This window comes from Plectropomus leopardus, chromosome 5, assembly GCF_008729295.1.
Source record: "Plectropomus leopardus isolate mb chromosome 5, YSFRI_Pleo_2.0, whole genome shotgun sequence".
Taxonomy (NCBI): Eukaryota; Metazoa; Chordata; class Actinopteri; order Perciformes; family Serranidae; genus Plectropomus; species Plectropomus leopardus.
The window spans coordinates 21,618,711-21,636,039 of record NC_056467.1 but is presented as its reverse complement, the minus strand read 5'-3'; the positions used below and the strand labels follow the sequence as shown (position 1 = coordinate 21,636,039).

Below are 17,329 nucleotides of genomic sequence, written 5' to 3'. Positions count from 1 at the left end.
TTCTCATGTACTAAAATGATATTCAGTTTGCCAATAACCATCTCCCTTATTCCATGTTAAAGCAACATAAACAGAGCCCTTGGAGATACTTCCTTATTTGGTGTAATAGCAATACATAATGCTTTACATCATCAAATGTGCCAGCCCAGTTCATGGCGAAGAGAAGATAACCTCAATACTTTTCTACAAATCATATTTGAAAAAGGAGAAAAAATAAAAATTTCCATTATTGCTGTTTTTACACCTACAGCTGTGGGGAGGTAAAACCACTCCCTTATATGCCCCCTTATATAGACAACAATTAAAAGTGATTATCATTTTTTTCATATGCACAGTGCATGCATGTGTTTGTCAATGTAAAGTCACACTGTTCACCTACTTTTGTGGCGCAGGATTACCTTATCTCAGTGAGCAGCAGGAGCTTTGTCTTCTGTAACTCAACATGTGCGATTAGTTCTCATTGTATAACAGTGTAATCTGTGCTGATAAAGCCTTTTCCTTAATACAGACTCTTTTAAAGTTCTCAAAGAGGCTGAACACAGCTTTATTTGAATATTCAAAAATGCCTATTTGAATTTGAAATGTAAGGAGTCTATTATACAGAAAGTGCGATAACCTTTCCAACTCTGCAGAGCTTACAGTGTAACCTGAATAAAACCGACTCTTGTTACCTAACAATTGTAAGATTCAGCGGAGCAGGTTGTGCAGCACTCTCTCCTGAGAAGTTTGAGGCTGAGCACTAGCACTGAGCAACACTTGCGGACTTGGTTGCCAACTAGATTCTGAAAAACATTTGGATGTTCCCCCGACCATTAGGGAATTCTGGCACCAACATGCCCAGGTGTTGCACATAATCTATATACTGACAGATTATTTTTGGCACAGTAAAATAACTCCAAATATGAAATGTAGCAGGATATCATCGGATGTGACACATATGCAAAGCATAAACCCATGTCCTGCACAGGCAGCTCATTAACTCCCTCCTCCTAATAGATTCACAATGTCTCCATTTTCCGTTTTCCACACAGCGTGTGCAATCTTTTCTGCCTGGACCAGAAACCTGCACATCTAGCTAAAGCCCATTCAAGCATGAGAGTCAGTTTCATTAGATTTACATCAGAAAGACAAAACAAGGCAGTGTGAGACGGCTTCATGAGCATGTTGTATTCGCACCAGCAATCTGCATTACCATTTCAGGTGGGTCGGACTGATTCAGTTGCTGAAACTCTGCATGTGAGCAAGACTCTGTGAAATGCAGGCACAAATTTACAATACATGTGCTGCAAGGAGACAATCAAGCTTCATCAAATGCTTAAGCAAAAAGCTACTAACTATTCATGAAGATGAGAATGCAGAAACTGTGCAAATACCAGAAGCTGGGTAATGCACTTGGTGACATTTGACTTAGCAAAATCACATATTGAGATCCATCACTGCACGACTTGGTTCTAAAAAAGCTTTTAATCCTTTGAATTCACTTCATGATGCAAGAGGAACAGCTTTTAGGTGTGGCAAATCATGGATAATAAGAGGAATCAATGCAGGGGAATAGTTTTCTAATTGTACCTCAGTTGACAAGTGACAGAGCTCATCCCTGTGTTTGGTGAAGAATTCCTGGTAAAACTGTCAGCAGCTGAAATGTGGTGAGGTTTGTTTTGTCCCATGCTGTCACTATTAAATGCTGCTGAGCCTTATTTAAATGCAGGGATTGTATCTATGTGGGTGACGTGCTGCGGTATCTGTTTCTCAACTAGTTTTTATTGGGTGGTTTACTACGCTTTGATGCTCACAAATAGAGCTTTAAGCACTGATTATAGTCATCACAATAATCTATACCTCATACCCCTTTAAAGCCCCTTTTTTCTTCTCTCTGTGTATTTTGTTTCCTGCTCTCTGTATTGGTAATCCCTGATGGTTTTACATTCATTATAGCTTATTTTATATGGATGTCATTATTACTAAGGAAAACAACTAAAATGGTATTTAGTTCATTCTTTTTGTGTATTTACTTTTTTCCTGTTTAGCGTAAAAGTAAATCACACATTGATGCCAGACATTGGCATTTCAGTTATATGAAGGATGTCATGTACTACATGTATATGTGCGTGAAGCACCCGTGTTAGGTCATTGTATTGTGGCTATTACAGGAATAATTTGACATTTTGGGAAATACACCTATTTCCTTTTTTGCAGAAGCATGAATCTATGTGTAGTCAGTGGTAGCTGACTTTAGGGGTCCCAATTTGTTTTTTTTTACCTGTGTGCGTCCTTTGTGTCCCCTCTCTAAATTCAGATGTTTTTGGGAGTCCATCAATGTAGCCATGCAGAACTCTTTATGAGTTATTTTTTTTCCAGAGCAGCAGTTTGTGAAATGCTGCTGCAGTGGTTAGGGGATGCAAACTTCTAGACCCAACACAATCGACAATTAAGTTTAACTTTGTTCCGTCTGTGCCCAGAGTATGCGCTGCACTCCGAGACTGTGGAGCAATGCATATCGAACAGTATATATGGTAATATAGGTATTCTAATAGCACTCCTAATGAATGAATCATCTTCAAAAATAGAAACCCAACTTGTGGCAGCAGATGTTTTAATCACGGTAGGCCACCACAAATAAATGAATGTTTTGGAAACCCTGCACTAACAAGTACTCATTCTTGTTAAATCAGTTGGTGTTAAAAGACCAACGCGTTTCGGCTTGCTGCCTTCATTAGCCTCATTAAAGCCACCAGCAGAAACACATTGGTCGTTTAAAGAATCTCTAAGTACTATGAGTTTTTCTGGAGTTTCTATGCCTTCAATTCATTACCATTCTCCATACAACTTGGAAGTAGGTGAAGCTGCTCTAGAAACTCTCACCCTGATTCAGAATCAGTCGGTGTGAAAATTTGAAACCTAAGAGCATTGCTTGGTGCCCTTAAAAAGTACAGAGTTTGGTACCCAACCCTACTGATTGGCTAATCGTAGTCCCCCGCAGGGCTCATTGGTTGTGTTTTCATTTTAACTGAAAAAACACTGTTTTATGTCATAATGTCACACAAATAAGTCAATCCGAACTCAGTGGATTGGGCGGATTCAAAGGACTGAATCCAGGAAAGTATAGATACTAAAAATGGGGCAAACTAACCTGGCATTGGTCCCAACTTTTTTACACTTTTTGTATAGATTGAACTAACGGAGTATATCACTGAGCTACAGAAGTGCTGGTAGGTACATTTTGTCACCTTTAAACAGAACCGGGCTAGCTGTTTCTCCATGTTTCCAGTCTTTATGCTACGCTAAGCTAACCAGCTTCTGGATGTAGCTTTGATATTTAACAGACACATAAGTGATAATGATCTTCTCATCTTACTCTCCCCAAGAGAAATGAGTATATTTTCCAAATGTGGAACTATTCGTTTAAAGCGAGACTAATGGCCACAGGGCAGGGCAGTCATATCAGTAACAGCATGGCAGGAAACAATTTAATACGGAAATACAGCAGAGCTAAACATGAAGCAGAACATGCCCTGTAGAAAATCACATTATTAAAGTGTCTGTTGTTTGTCATCTGCTTGCTGTAGAGGCTTCACTGACAGGCTTTACTGACTCTGGTTAGTTCAGCATCACACTGTGTTGTTTCAGAGCTGACAACTCCTAAAGATGAGTGACAAGTGTCAAAAGTGTGAACTTGTTCAGCTGAGTGTCAGGAGGACGGCATTAACAGCAGGCTGTGTTGACTTGAGGCAATCTGTTTGATATGGTTGTGTATCTTAAGTAAGACAGTGCGATACAAGAGTACATAACTGTTTTATGAACTTGTTTTAATTGTCTTGATGTTGAAATGACACTCAACAACATGAGGTTTAACGTGGGGGAACCAAATTAAACAGAGGAGGAAGCAGACGTTTCGATTATTCTGGTATCACAAGCAACTGTGCAAAGACGCCTTCAGGCTCCCAGTTGTTACTCTGTCCTGATGTAGACAATGGTAACCATAGTAAAAGTATTTACTTTCATTCAAATAGGATTCAAATTAGCATCACGCACAAAGCGAATGAATTATCCGCCCCATCTTTGCATCTCTCAGAGGAAACCTTTAAAGGTCTGATGAGTTAAGAGGGGAAAGTGAACCTAAAACTTTACTTGCAATGCAGATATGACACAACAGTTTGCAGCACTTTTTCGTGCATGAATATAATAACACAATTTCACGGCTGAATGCACACAGAATATTTGGGCATCTTCACTGTTTCGCGCTTTTCCTGTAAAATCCAACATTATTTGTCAGTGATTCAACAGATGGAAACTGGTTTTGGCCACCGCTTTGTTCTCTCACACTTTGCTGAATGTCTGATGAGCTGTTTTGGATTTTAGCTGTCAGATTTCCACACACTCGCACTCATGCGTTAACTTAGCCTGAACTCTGAGAGGTCTGAAATGTGAATCTGAATACCAAAAAACTGCACAGCACCTCATTTTCAGTCGGGCCATGGCAGCCTCTTCTTCCCTGGAGCCCTCTGGCTCTAACCCCTCATCGCAGCCCATTGAGACTCTTCTGCTGGCACCCTCCCCCCATCCCCCCTCTCAAGCACTTTGTCTCCATGGCGATGTTTTGAAAGAAATTTAGGGCAGGAAAGGTTGTTTTTTTTTCCACCGGAGCTGTAAAATTAGCAGAACTCTATAGAAACTGCTTTCTTAGTGTGTGTAGGCGAGTGGTATTGATAAATGTCAGTCAAATATGTACAGAAAGAGGAGACTTTGAAGCATTCAGAATAATAACGGATTTCAATTTTCTGTCAGAAAATTTCATGCTGTGTCGGAGCTGACCAGATTAGTGCTTTTGAAAAAGTAATTGAAAATTGCGTCTCTGCTTTTCTCTTTCACAGTCAGCGGTTTGGAGACTGTTATCGGCCTGTATGGGGAAACACTTGAGATCCCGTGCAGCAATGGAGCCATGAAAGCAGAGGACGTCCTGATCACTAAATGGAAATATGTAAGTCAGAGCAGAGGTCAATAGATTCAAAATGGTGAAGTCCGTCTGACACCCACTTATCATGTCTGAACCACGCCTAGTCTGAGTGCACATGCAGTGCATTAGGCCACGCATCTGTCCCTCCATATGACACTGCATGAGCCAAGGACATGGAACAAAACACTGTGTGCTTTTTATTTGAACTGGAAGCCTAATGCCATATGTGACAGACATGTAACAAGTGCACTCCGCTCTGATCTCCAGGACAAAGGAGAGGGACTTTCGGGAGACCTGCTGGTCAAGCAGAAAAACCAGAATGTTTCGATCAGTGCCACAGACGAATACAAGGGTCGTGTCAGCTTGGCTGCAAACAACAGCCTGCTGCTTTCTGCAGTCAAGCTGTCTGACCAGCGCACATTCACGTGCATGGTGGTGGCAGGTGCAGACATCACAGAATACCCAGTGAACGTGGTGATCTACAGTGAGTACAAGCTGGCATAGCCCCATAATAACTTTCCTTTTTTGGATTGCTTTAGCTAAAGGTTACACATTGTAAAAGGTCAGATTTCAGTGTCTTTTTAATTATAAAGCAGGTAAAGGTGCTATATATATACTATGAACATATCAGAACCGAGCGGCAACATCTGAGGCTAAAAAATGAAGCCAGTACCGAAGTGCCAAAAACTGCAGTTTATTGACAGGCCACTTGAAGCTGGCTCCATAATAGAGTAGATCCCCATAGACTCCCATTTTAAAATGCCCAACTTTACAGCAGAAACAAACATGTTTACAGCCTGGTACAAAAAACAGTTTTGGTCTCTACAGCTAATTTCAACATTCATGACAAATGTATGGGGGGGGGGGGGGGTGTTTTTTATTTTATTTTTTATAACTCACCCATTTACATTTTACTAAGGCCCAAAGTTACACATATTTAATGGCAGGGCTACCTGAGTGGTAGGTTGTCTGTGAAGCATCGGTACAGTTCTGTACAGATCCACCCCTCGCTCCTCCGAAGCTTCAAAAACAAAAGGATGACAGCCAAAATGCCCAACTCAAAGCTTCAAAATGGCAGCCCACAAACCAATGGGTGACGTCACAGTAGCTACATCAATTGTTTATACAGTCTGTAATCAAAAGGCTCAATCCACAGAGAAAAGAACATAGTCGGTATTCAGAAACTGTGCCTTTAAACAAGCTGTCAGGACTTAAGTGAAGTTGTGATGTCACAGCTATACTACATAAATACAGAAACTGTTGCTACAGTACCATTATAGTCAGTCCCCCAGGTGCAATGACCATGGAGAGAAGCCAAGAGCACAGATGTGTAAGCCCTGGAAATAATGACCAATCAGAGCAGACTGGGCTTTTTCGGGAGGGGGGCTTAAAGAAACAGGCACTAAAATCGTGCTTTTTTCAGGCAGAGGGTGTTTACAGGTATATTCAGGCACACAGTATGAGAAAAAATAATGCATTTTTTGTACATTAAAGCATTTAAACATGTTCTGGTAGAAACCCAGAGCACAACTACAAATCTGAAATATCCAAAGAACCTGCATAATATGAGACCTTTAAAGTGCTATACCAGGCAGGCTACGAGGTTTGATCTAGTTAGAAACTAGCGAAATACATTAATGTTAATTAACAGCCGTGAACAACTACAGTGGAATGAAAATTGATGTGTTTTGTTGTTTCGTTTTTCATGTGACTTTTACTTGTCTTGAACACATCCTTTTTGAGACTTTCTTTGTGTGTCAACTGTCTTGTTTTATATGTTATGTTTATGTGTGGACCCCAGGAAGAGCAGCTGCTTCCTCAGTGGCAGCTAATGGGGTATCCAAATAAAGAATAATGACTGACACGCAGCACACAAATCACCCACACTAATACCCTGTTCATTAACACTTTTTTTCATGTTTTGCAGAGACCCCGGCAGGCCTGGATATTTCTGACAAAGCAGAGGAACTAGAGATTGGCAAACTTAATAAGGTGGGTTTTTAATGATAAACATTGCTTATACCTACATTATTTTAAGTAGTAAACCATCAAGGGAAGTCCCTCACTTGAGCTAAGGTATCTTGAGGCATAGCAGAGACTATGTTCCTACAGTAATGAGTTCTTTGATGTGATTCTCATGAATTAGTAAAGAGCAGAATCCCCCCTACTGCAATTAAAAACCCCAAAGGATCTGAGGGGCTTTAGAAATGCTTTGGGCATTTCATGGTCTGTTGCATAGAAAACTACTTAGTCTTCAAATGTAGGAAAGGCGCCAAAAAAGTTAATTTGCTCAGATGTTTGGTCATTTAGAAAGATGCAGATTTATTCAAAATGCATGAAATGGTGATTTTTGGTCTTGAAGTGCATGTCTTTGCTATTTTTAAGTTTTGATATTTTTGTTTCACAGCTTGGAAAATGTGTTGCACAAGACGCCAATCCCGCTGCAAATATCACATGGCTAAAGAACGATATACCTCTGGTGGCTGATGGGAAAGGTATGTATTCATCATTCTGTTGGATGATTAATGCCAGCAGCTCTTTGGAGTGGTTCTGACATTTATAAATATTACATACATAGATGTATTTATTCTCTCTGTCTGGGACAGTTTCTGTAATTTATCCTTCTGTGATGAATTGCTCTGCACTCGCTGACAGTGTGAATGTTTTGGTCGTTACGGCATTTTTTCCTTGTTAGGGTTTTCAGAGTTGTTTGTTTTCTGTCTAGGGATTTTCATCCAATCCTCTGTGCTGGTGGATCCTGTCACTGGCCTTTCAACCACTACCTCCATACTGGAGTACTCGGCCAAGAAGGAAGACACGGAAGCTGAGTTCACATGCAGCACTCAGCACACTGTGGGCTCAGAGCTGGTGGCCCAACCAGTGACCTTCACAATCACCTGTGAGTCACCAAACCCACTAACAACCTTCACTCGACACACTTAGTAAAGTGCACCAGCTGCTGTTTGCAGGCGAGCTGTTGTCAGAGTAACTTCTACACAAATCAGAGACTAAAATCCTGTTTGACAATGATGACTTTTTTCTATCTCATTATAACAGACCATGAAAAGTTAATGTTTTGTCCTATTTACCTCTCCAAAGGAAGTATTTCTTTAACTTTTTAGCAGGATATTTTTAAAACCTGATGTGGAAAACAAGTCAGTCTTCACTTAGATGAATATAACAATAACTCAAAGAGTCCCGCTTGTCCTAACTTGAATATGTGTTTACTACAAAACTTGTGTGATTGAATACGCTTTTGGCACAGCATGCATGCATCGACAGAGATATACCAAAAACTTCAAGTAACATTATATTTAGGCTATGTTCAGACTGCACACGAATCAGATTTGTTTCTCAAATCAGATCTTGAAGACAGACTGTCCACACCGTAATTGGCAAATAATCAGGTCTGAGTCCAAACATCACCAACCTGTCTGCTTGTGTCGCTGTGGTAACCACTTAGGCGTCAGTAACTACGTAGCAACACAGCTTCCCAACACGGAAGCATGAGAAATGGATGAGAAATTGAAATGGCGTCTGCCCATGGACTGTTGTTCCTCATGTTGTCTTCTTAAGTCCTCTGCTAGTAGCAGCATGGATCTGCTCAGCACTTCCATCACTTTTGATTTGATGTCATGTGTTGTGTTCAAAGACACTTTGTGATCCGATTTGAGCATCCAGACTGAAACACATCTGTAGAAATCCAATTGATGTCGAATTTCAAACAACCTCCAAATGTACTTTTGATCAGATTTGCAAAAAATTAGATTTCGTGTTGTTTTTTGGTGCCCACACTTCCTAAAATCAATCTGGATACAAACTGGATCTGCCAAAAAACAACAATTGGGCTGGCCTCATGAAATGTGTCCAAATTCATACAGAATTACATACAATCACTCCACCTTGCAGAGGGAAAAACAATGTCCTTTACCCCTCCAGACAAGTCAGGGACATCTACAAGGTCCTCATCTTATCTTAACCTTCAGATACCCTGAGCAAAGCCTCCTAATATAAAGCATGCTGAGGGTGAAGAATGTTAAAAAGGTCTCTTAGGTTAATAAATGAAAGCATGATTTTGTACAACATAGACTTATGATAATATTTAATGTAAAGCTACACCCTGTGCCAATGAGTAAATGGGTAGTTTTTGTTCAGATCAGGACCCACCTGTGGATCAACGCATTTTCAGTTTGACAGTCTTAGAAATATACTTATTTGCTTTTTTGCTGAGTTAGTTGAGAACATTGATACAACTCTCATATCAGCACAATAAATATGAGGCTTCAGCACTTAGCTTAGCTTAGCATGAAAACTGGAAACAGGGAAATTGAAAACCACTAGCCTTGCAAGGTCCATAGGTTAAAATATAATTTCTGAACAGATGAAAAAAAGTAGATTTTTTTTAACTGTTGCACAGAGCCAGGCTAGTTGTTTCCCCTGTTTCCAAACTTTATGCTGATGAACGCCTCCTGCAGTATATCCATATTTAACCGACAGATATGGGAGTGATATCAGTCACCATGCAAAAAAGCTAAAAAGCACATTTAAGCATAATTTTTTTTACTTATTTTGGTATGTTCATAACATTATGAAGAGAGCAAAAATCTGGAACATATATCTCATGACTGATTGGCACCTTGGGTATTTTGGTAAAGATCCAAATGTAGGTGCAGAGTAGAAACCTCTAAATATTTTCTATTTTTAAAAAAATAAAAAAACAAGTGGGTTCTGTCTGAATATATTCCAGTTTTGCTGAAACATGTGAAAATTTAAACAACAACAACATTGCAGCAGAAGGTTTTTCCACCTGTAGAAAATCACTCGGAGCTGTTTAAAACGAGGTTCATGTGTTTCAAAATTTTCTTGGTAGTATCTGTGCATTTTTACCCTCTGAGAGTATTATATTTTTAGTAGCTCTTATATTGCTTTAATCTTTGCTCTTTATCATTTATTTCCCCAATTTTGGCATCTATAGACTTTGTACTGTACTGCACATATTCAGGAGATATATGGTCTTACTTTTCTTTATTCTGACACGTTTCAGTGATTTTATATACTTTTTTGAAAGTATTGAATTTCTAATACTAAGTGTATTGGAGAAATGTTTGAAACCTGGATCCCAATAACTACAAGAGCTAAAACAATCATATTTTATTAACAGGTGCCCTATCTGGAAATGCTTAATATAGTCCAACATGGTAACAATAGTGTTAACATGTGGTCAGCTGTTGCGTTGTCAAATTTTTGCTAATAACTGTGAGGCTTAGCAAAACAATATTTGCGCAGTGTTCTTTGCATGATGCCAGTTCAACAGATACAGGCCGAGCAAACATTTTTTCAGCCATTTTGGCCATTTCTTTTGGCAAATATTTCATCAATTTTTTTACCACAATGTGAATATATTTAGATGACACATAACAAAATACATCAGTTCATTTTTGGGTATCACTTACTGTTTGTCTGTTATTGGTTTCAAAACGTTTGAAGGCGTTGTGTTATGTACTGAACAAGGCATAACTCTTCAATGATAAATTTGATTTCGACAAAATTTGGGAATATTCATACAGCATGACTGCACAAGTTGAAAAAAAAACATGCATTTTTACCCTCAGTAGGCGCCACAGTACACAACATTACAACATTAAAATAACATTTAATAAAAAGGTTTTCCACGAGCATGTGCATGATATGTTTAAGCAAGGTATCAATAGCCCCACCTTGTGGCCATTAGTAAAAACATTGCCGTGCTACTTTTTAACTGCCATATCTCTTTAATTTAAAATTTCATGGTAAACAAATTCAGCAGATTTATAGAGAGGGGGATGCTGAATAAGTCAGTAGCCTTTGATACAATTTCCTGTGTAGGTTGCACCAAAGGATTTGAAAAATTGCTGTTGTTTCAGGAGCTGGCAGCAACAGCTAACAGCTTCCAGCTTTCACGTGCATTTACTTCAGAAACTGTAAAAACTTATATTTATTTTCACTTTTTAAAACCATTTTTTAAAGTATCAAAGCAAAAAGTGTTGCGCTTTCAATTTTGAGCATCATTTTTTTACATAGGTTTCTCTTGACTGTAATGTGATGTTATATTTTTAGCGAACAAACAAATGTTATTTAATATGACCTGGATTTAGAAATACAGTCAAAAGATTAAATGAGCCTATTTGAGGTCAAGTTTTTTTAACATCACATAGTGTCTAACTGGTCTTCTTGGGACTACAGCAGCAGCTCCTGACCCACAGCCTTTCAACAAAGACCAAGAAAACCTTTAAAAAGCTCTTGCATTTTAAAGTTGGTTGTACCATCCTGTCTGACGTTCTATCCCCTGTTTTCTCCAAAGACTCCACAGAAAACATCAATCTCCGCATCATTGCTCAGGAGCCTCTGGTAGAAGGAGAAAATGTAACTCTGAAGTGTGAGGCAGACGGTAACCCAGCCCCTACCACCTTTAACTTCCACCTTAAGGTACATATGCTCATTAATAACTCATTGAGACGCTCAGAGGCATCGTTCATTCATCAGTATGGCATTGTAAACTAATCACCTGATTGCATATCTTTGAAGGGGGAGTTGGTGAAAGTGGAAAACGCAGATACTTACACCATCACGAATGTCTCACGAGACACCACCGGTGAATACAAATGCTCTCTCGTTGACAACCCAACAATGGAAGCATCTCAGGACATCACAGTCAACTGTAAGAGACCAAAACAGTCAAAATTACTGCAATTTTGCCAGACGCCAGGCAAGCATTGTTCTCAGAGTAATTTCATTTTTCTGCCTGTAATCTTGTTACTATGAAAGCTATGTTTGCTAGAGAAAAGAAAGTCCTAATATCTCTCTTTGCCAGCCCTACCTGTCTTGCCGTGCTTTGTGGAGAAAAGAGTTGTGTCAACCGCACTGCCTCTAATAAGCAGCATCTGCAGGGCAGTGAGCCAAGTGCAGGGTTATGTGGTTAACAACAGGAGTGTTTCGACCCTTGTCAGGCCCCTGAACCATCTTTTCACCATCTTCTCCTCTCTTGTTAGACCTAGACATCAATTTAAGCCCCTCTGGAAATGTCGTCAAGAGTGCCGGTGAGGCCTTGGATCTAAATCTCCTGATTGATGCCTCCGGAGACACCAAGGTCTCCTGGACAAAGGTAAAAGCAATCTCTTACACAACAAAGACTAAATCAATGAAGACAGGTTAGTGGTTGTTATTAACCCTGCTCCTATCCTTTTCATTTAATTTAGGATAATAATAAACTGGACAAAGAGCCCAAGTTTACCAAGCTGACTTACGCTGACTCTGGCAGCTACGAGTGTGAGGTGATGATGGGGGTCCTCAGCCGAAAAGCTTCTCTTGAGCTGGCAGTCGAAGGTAAGAGCTTAAAGGAAATTCAGAAATGCTCTATTTATTTAAGAGATAATTTATAAAACTCTCTTGTCTAAACGGTAAATATGAAGCTACTGAAAGCAGCAGGTAGATTATCTTAACTAAATAATACTGGAATAATACTGCTAAATACTGGAAACAGGCTGTAACAAACTGTGTTTTGTTTATTCAAGAATAACTAGTGAGTGTTCAGTCCATCTTCATTTTCAATAATTCTCAACAGTTGAGTGCACTCCAACCTACTTTACAGCCTCCCCTTACATTAGTGACTGTTGTAAAATAAACATCATTAACACAAGCTAGCTAGCTGGCTTTCAGCTCAGGTTACAAATTAAGCCTACAAACCACCCCCAAAGTTCACAAATTAACATGTTATATCTTGTTTGTTTAATTTGTGCAGAAAATCTGAAGTATAAAAACAACTTGTTGAGGTTTTATGGTGGCTTGTTAGGCAACCACCAGAGATTATCCAGTAAGTTATTCAAAACTACAGTGTTTCGTCTTTAAACATTGGTATAGTGTTGCCAAATTGGTCACTTTCCAGCTAGATTTGTTAACTTTTCAGACCCTCTTAGCGACTTTATTCCTAAAAAGTGACTCGCGACAAATTTAGCAACTTAATCAGACCATCAGGAAGAAAGAAGAGACAAATATATTGTACTTCATTCTCTTGCATGCTGCTCAGAATAATCACAGTTCACGAGTTCCAGTTCCACCATCAGCCCGGGGTCTCTCCTTTTGTCTCTAATGGACGTACTAAAAAACCTGAACACAGCATTTGAGGCTGGGCCCCGTTCATTCAGATGAAGATTGCTCTGTAGCACATGAAACCAAAAAAGCTCTTTCACAAAATGAAGTTACCCAGATCTTCCACATTATGGGGCCCAAAAGAGCAAGCACACTAGAGATTTGTGGTGGCCAAACGCAGCTGAGTGCAGCCGAATGGCTAAAACCATGACACACCAAACTGACTGTCGGCCGTCCGCCCACATTAAGTGGATGTTGTGTTGTTGTTCATTGGCACACAGTAAATTTCAATATTGGGTTGAGTTGTTAATGTGCCAACTGGCTAACTGGCATCATGGCGGTCTTCTGGTTTCCCGTTTTAAATGGCGATTGCAGACAACAGCTGCCTGCTGGTATGGAGGAGTATTCCTTCTCATGCAGATGCAGAGTAAATGTACTTGTTGGCTGTCAGTTTGGTGTGTTCATGTGCAACTTTTTGGCCAAGACATACTGACATGAGGGGGATGCAGCAGGGAGCTTTCGTCGCCGCTAGTTCTCAGATGTCAGCTTGGCGTGTCACAGCCATAACTTCCAGGTAACTTGAATGGGGATAAAATTATGAAATCTTGCTGCTCTTCTTGACATTAGAAATGTTATCAGGCCATATGGATTAAATCCCAATAGTGAGACTCGTCAAAAAAATGGTGTCTCTTTCACAATGTAAGTCAATAGGAACATGTCTTTTATGTCATGGCATCACATGATGGACCTGGATGGTTTAATTCTACATTTGACCACTATGTCAGATAAGCTTCAAAGCCCAGCACTGTTCCTGGGGGCTTGTGATGCGCAGTAGATGTGGGAAAGGCAGCAGGACCAAAAATGCAGCTCGCCAAGGGTGTTCAGTTGCAGTGGCTTTATGTGTTAACATTGTTGCTCTCACTTTCAAGATAGTGTTGCTCTGTTGTGTGAGCACCATAGCTGCTATTCAAATGTTTTATTGATAATTTTTCTATTGAATCTAATTCAGCAATAATTCAAAGCTTCTATTAATGCGTGGTGACCTCATCCGGCAACTTTTGGAGAAAGTGCTAGCTACTTTAATTGGAAAAGAGGCAACACTGCATTGGTTTCTGTACGGATTAAACAAGATAGAAACTGTTAATTAGCAACCTGTTGAGGTGCTAGTCGCCAGGTTTGTTGTTTTCAGCTGTTTCCAGTCTTTATGCTAAGCTAAACTAAGCTATGGAGCTGCTGGCTGTAGTTCCATACTTGCCATACAGACATGACGATGATATCGATCTTCTAATCACACTCTCAGCAAAATGTCCCTCTATTCCTCTAAGTAAAAAGTCTTCAGTCACTCTGTGTGTGTGTGTGTGTGTGTGTGTGTGTTTGTGTGTGTGTGTGTGTGTGTGTGTGTGTGTGTGTGTGTGTGTGTGTGTGTGTGTGTGTGCGTGAATGAAAGGCAGTCATTAATGCCGCACATGCATCCATTCAGATTTAGGCCTAGCTGACAAGTTACATCCTGTTGTAGGTGCTCCAGTTATCAAACGGCTGAACAAACATCTGGGTAAAGACGGCAGACATGAAGTCTTGGTTTGTGAGGCTGAAGGTTCTCCAAAGCCAGCAGTTTCCTGGAGCATCAACGGCACCTCGGTATGCACACACACACCTACACACACACACACACAGACACACACACACAAACTCTCAAAGCATTAGTCCGTATCACAATTACATTAAATTCTTCCTCCCATAATTGTTACAATTTCTGAAGGTCATATCTATTATTTTTTCATAACCACACATACATTTATTCATCATGATTGCCAGAGCATTTTATTTTTTCATGTGCACTCAGCTCCCTCTGTGCTGCTCACAGAAAAGTCTTCACTTTTCTCAAAGCTCTAAGAAACCTAGAAGGGACTTACACCATAAAAACATAACAAATATAGCAGTTCTCTAATTGTAAATGTAGTAATACTTTAGTTTATCATGACATAGGAGCTAACTGAAAAAATATTCCATTTAGTGGATAAAAACTCAAATATGTGAATTTTATCAGTGATCCTTTTTGTTACTTTCAATTTAGCCAGAGAGAATCACACATCGTCTAGGCCTAACACAAGTCTGTGACATTCCAAAAATAGTTTCAAGATCAATATGCGCAGTTAACAAATATGAATTTTGTGCAAGGCAGAATGCAAACTGTCCAATGTAGCTACTTGCTGGTACTCAAGGTAAGTTTATTTATGGTGCCCATGCTTTAAGTGGAAGCAAATGCAAATCGCAAACCCTTCAAAACAAAGCAAAAAGGAAACTACTAAAATGTGGGTATGAGCAGCATTTCATTATCTATAGTTTGTAAAAACATACAAATTGTAGATGTATGCTGCTAATTGTAGATGATTGTATATGATATTTTGACCTGTATACGTTCTATTGTATTGGGCAAGGTCCCTATAGTCATGGAAAAAGTCACAATCACATTTTCCAAGCCTGGAAAAGTAATGGAATAAGTCAAAAATAATTGAAAGTTTTGGAAAAGTCGTGAAATTTTGTTTAGTGAAATGAAATCATTACAATAGTCTTCCTTGAATAACCTTCCATGTATATCACATCATGCAAATTCATTTTCTGTAGCTGTTGACTTTATGTATCTGAAATATGTGCCGTTATTTGCCATTTTCTTCCTGGGTTCTTCTCTCGCTCTCTGTCTGCCAATTAGCTGAAATTATGTTTGAATAGAGTTTGAATTTGAAAGGTTTGAAAAACGCCAGGGAATTGGGGCAATTAAAAAAAAAACTTTATTATTGGTACTTGAAAAGTCATGGGAAACTTTGGTTTTGTCCATGGAAATGTATGGACACCCTGATTGGGAAGCTGTGAATGAGCGTGTGGAAATGGAAATTCATGATAGGAGTATACAGCTACTGTAAACGGTCCATTTTATAATTTCCCACTCATGCAAGTCATTGCATGCTATGCAAAGAGGTAAGGTTTACAAGCATAGTTTAAAATTACAATTCAATTACAATTTAAGTCCTGATTGCCATGAAAATAGTGTGAGTGTGTCTCATTCATGAAACGTGAGCAGAATGAATTTGTGTGTAGTGTTCGCAGAGGGAAATTTATGTGTATTCAGGCATTCATCAATATTTGAGTAGCTCAGATCTTTTCATAGACCCTAACAAAATGTACCGCTGCCTCTGACTACTGTTAGTGCTTGTCCAAATAAGGAATGCAAATAAATATTGCTTGTCATTAAAGGAAATTACAATTTTAATTCATATTTTGCTATGGTAAGTTCAAAATACGCAGATGCCTTTAAACATGTCAGTTAAACATGACAACAGAGTAGAAATACTACACTTTTAGCAAAGTTAGTTGGCAATTAGCTGATTAAGTGAAAAAAGATCAGAGATGGCTGTCAGAATGTATTGCGATTGGTGAGATCATGTCATATCGTAAAATACTGAGCCTGAGCCCGACCATGTTGTTATTAATAAAATCAGAGGGCAATTTTCCAAGTACTGTGCTAACAGTAAAGCTGAATCACAAAGTGCATTGTCTCCTGTGAGTCACTTGTGCATATATAGGCACTCTGAATGCAGAGTAGGAGTAGCGAACTCTGCCACTAACAATGAACACTGCTGTATAGAGAGGTAATTAATGAATATAAATACATTGAAGGACTATGCTGAAAAATACAAAGTGAAGAGCATCAGGGTTTTGTTTTCATGAAAATCTGTGGAGCCACTACATGTGAATAGCTTTTAACTAAGAGACATTGCCATAAAAGGCCCCATTTGATTACTAATATTGAGAAAATTATTATGTGAAATCATAATAAAACATGAAAATACTGTATAATCTAATTAAATATTTGCTCATTTGCGTACTTTTCCATAACAAAAGTCTAAACCTTGAGTAAAGTCAAAATTCTTCTTTCATTTTGATCACAGCTAAAAGTCAGGGGTTGTTAAAGAGGGGCTTTTGGATTTCTTTTTAATACTGCATAAATCAGAAAGAAACTGTCATTAAAGCAGCCTTTTAAAAAAATCAGTTTCTGCCATGTTTTTAGAAATGAAACAAGAATCAATCAGGATACGGACTAGATACGAACAAACCCTTTGGTAAAACCCTGTAGGATATAGATAGAAATAAAACTGGGAAGTCTGGTGTCTGTAAGTGCTACTGATGAGGAGATTTCTGGCTCAGAGTATGAGAAAAAAACTCATTTTGAGAAAACAACCTTTATAGATACAA

At 39.1% G+C, this 17,329-nt stretch overlaps 1 protein-coding gene across 2 annotated transcripts in view; it reads left to right on the top strand.

Annotated features, from left to right (window-relative positions):
* Nucleotides 1-17,329, top strand: part of LOC121943164 (CD166 antigen homolog) — a 56,514-nt gene that overhangs the window by 27,636 nt on the left and 11,549 nt on the right. For both annotated transcript variants that reach the window (XM_042486607.1, XM_042486606.1), the window contains exons 2-11: nt 4,872-4,978; nt 5,222-5,438; nt 6,882-6,946; nt 7,362-7,449; nt 7,680-7,853; nt 11,295-11,419; nt 11,519-11,651; nt 11,983-12,095; nt 12,190-12,316; nt 14,595-14,716. In XM_042486607.1, the coding sequence (XP_042342541.1) occupies nt 4,872-4,978; nt 5,222-5,438; nt 6,882-6,946; nt 7,362-7,449; nt 7,680-7,853; nt 11,295-11,419; nt 11,519-11,651; nt 11,983-12,095; nt 12,190-12,316; nt 14,595-14,716 (1,271 nt within the window). The remainder of the gene's footprint in view (nt 1-4,871; nt 4,979-5,221; nt 5,439-6,881; nt 6,947-7,361; nt 7,450-7,679; nt 7,854-11,294; nt 11,420-11,518; nt 11,652-11,982; nt 12,096-12,189; nt 12,317-14,594; nt 14,717-17,329) is intronic.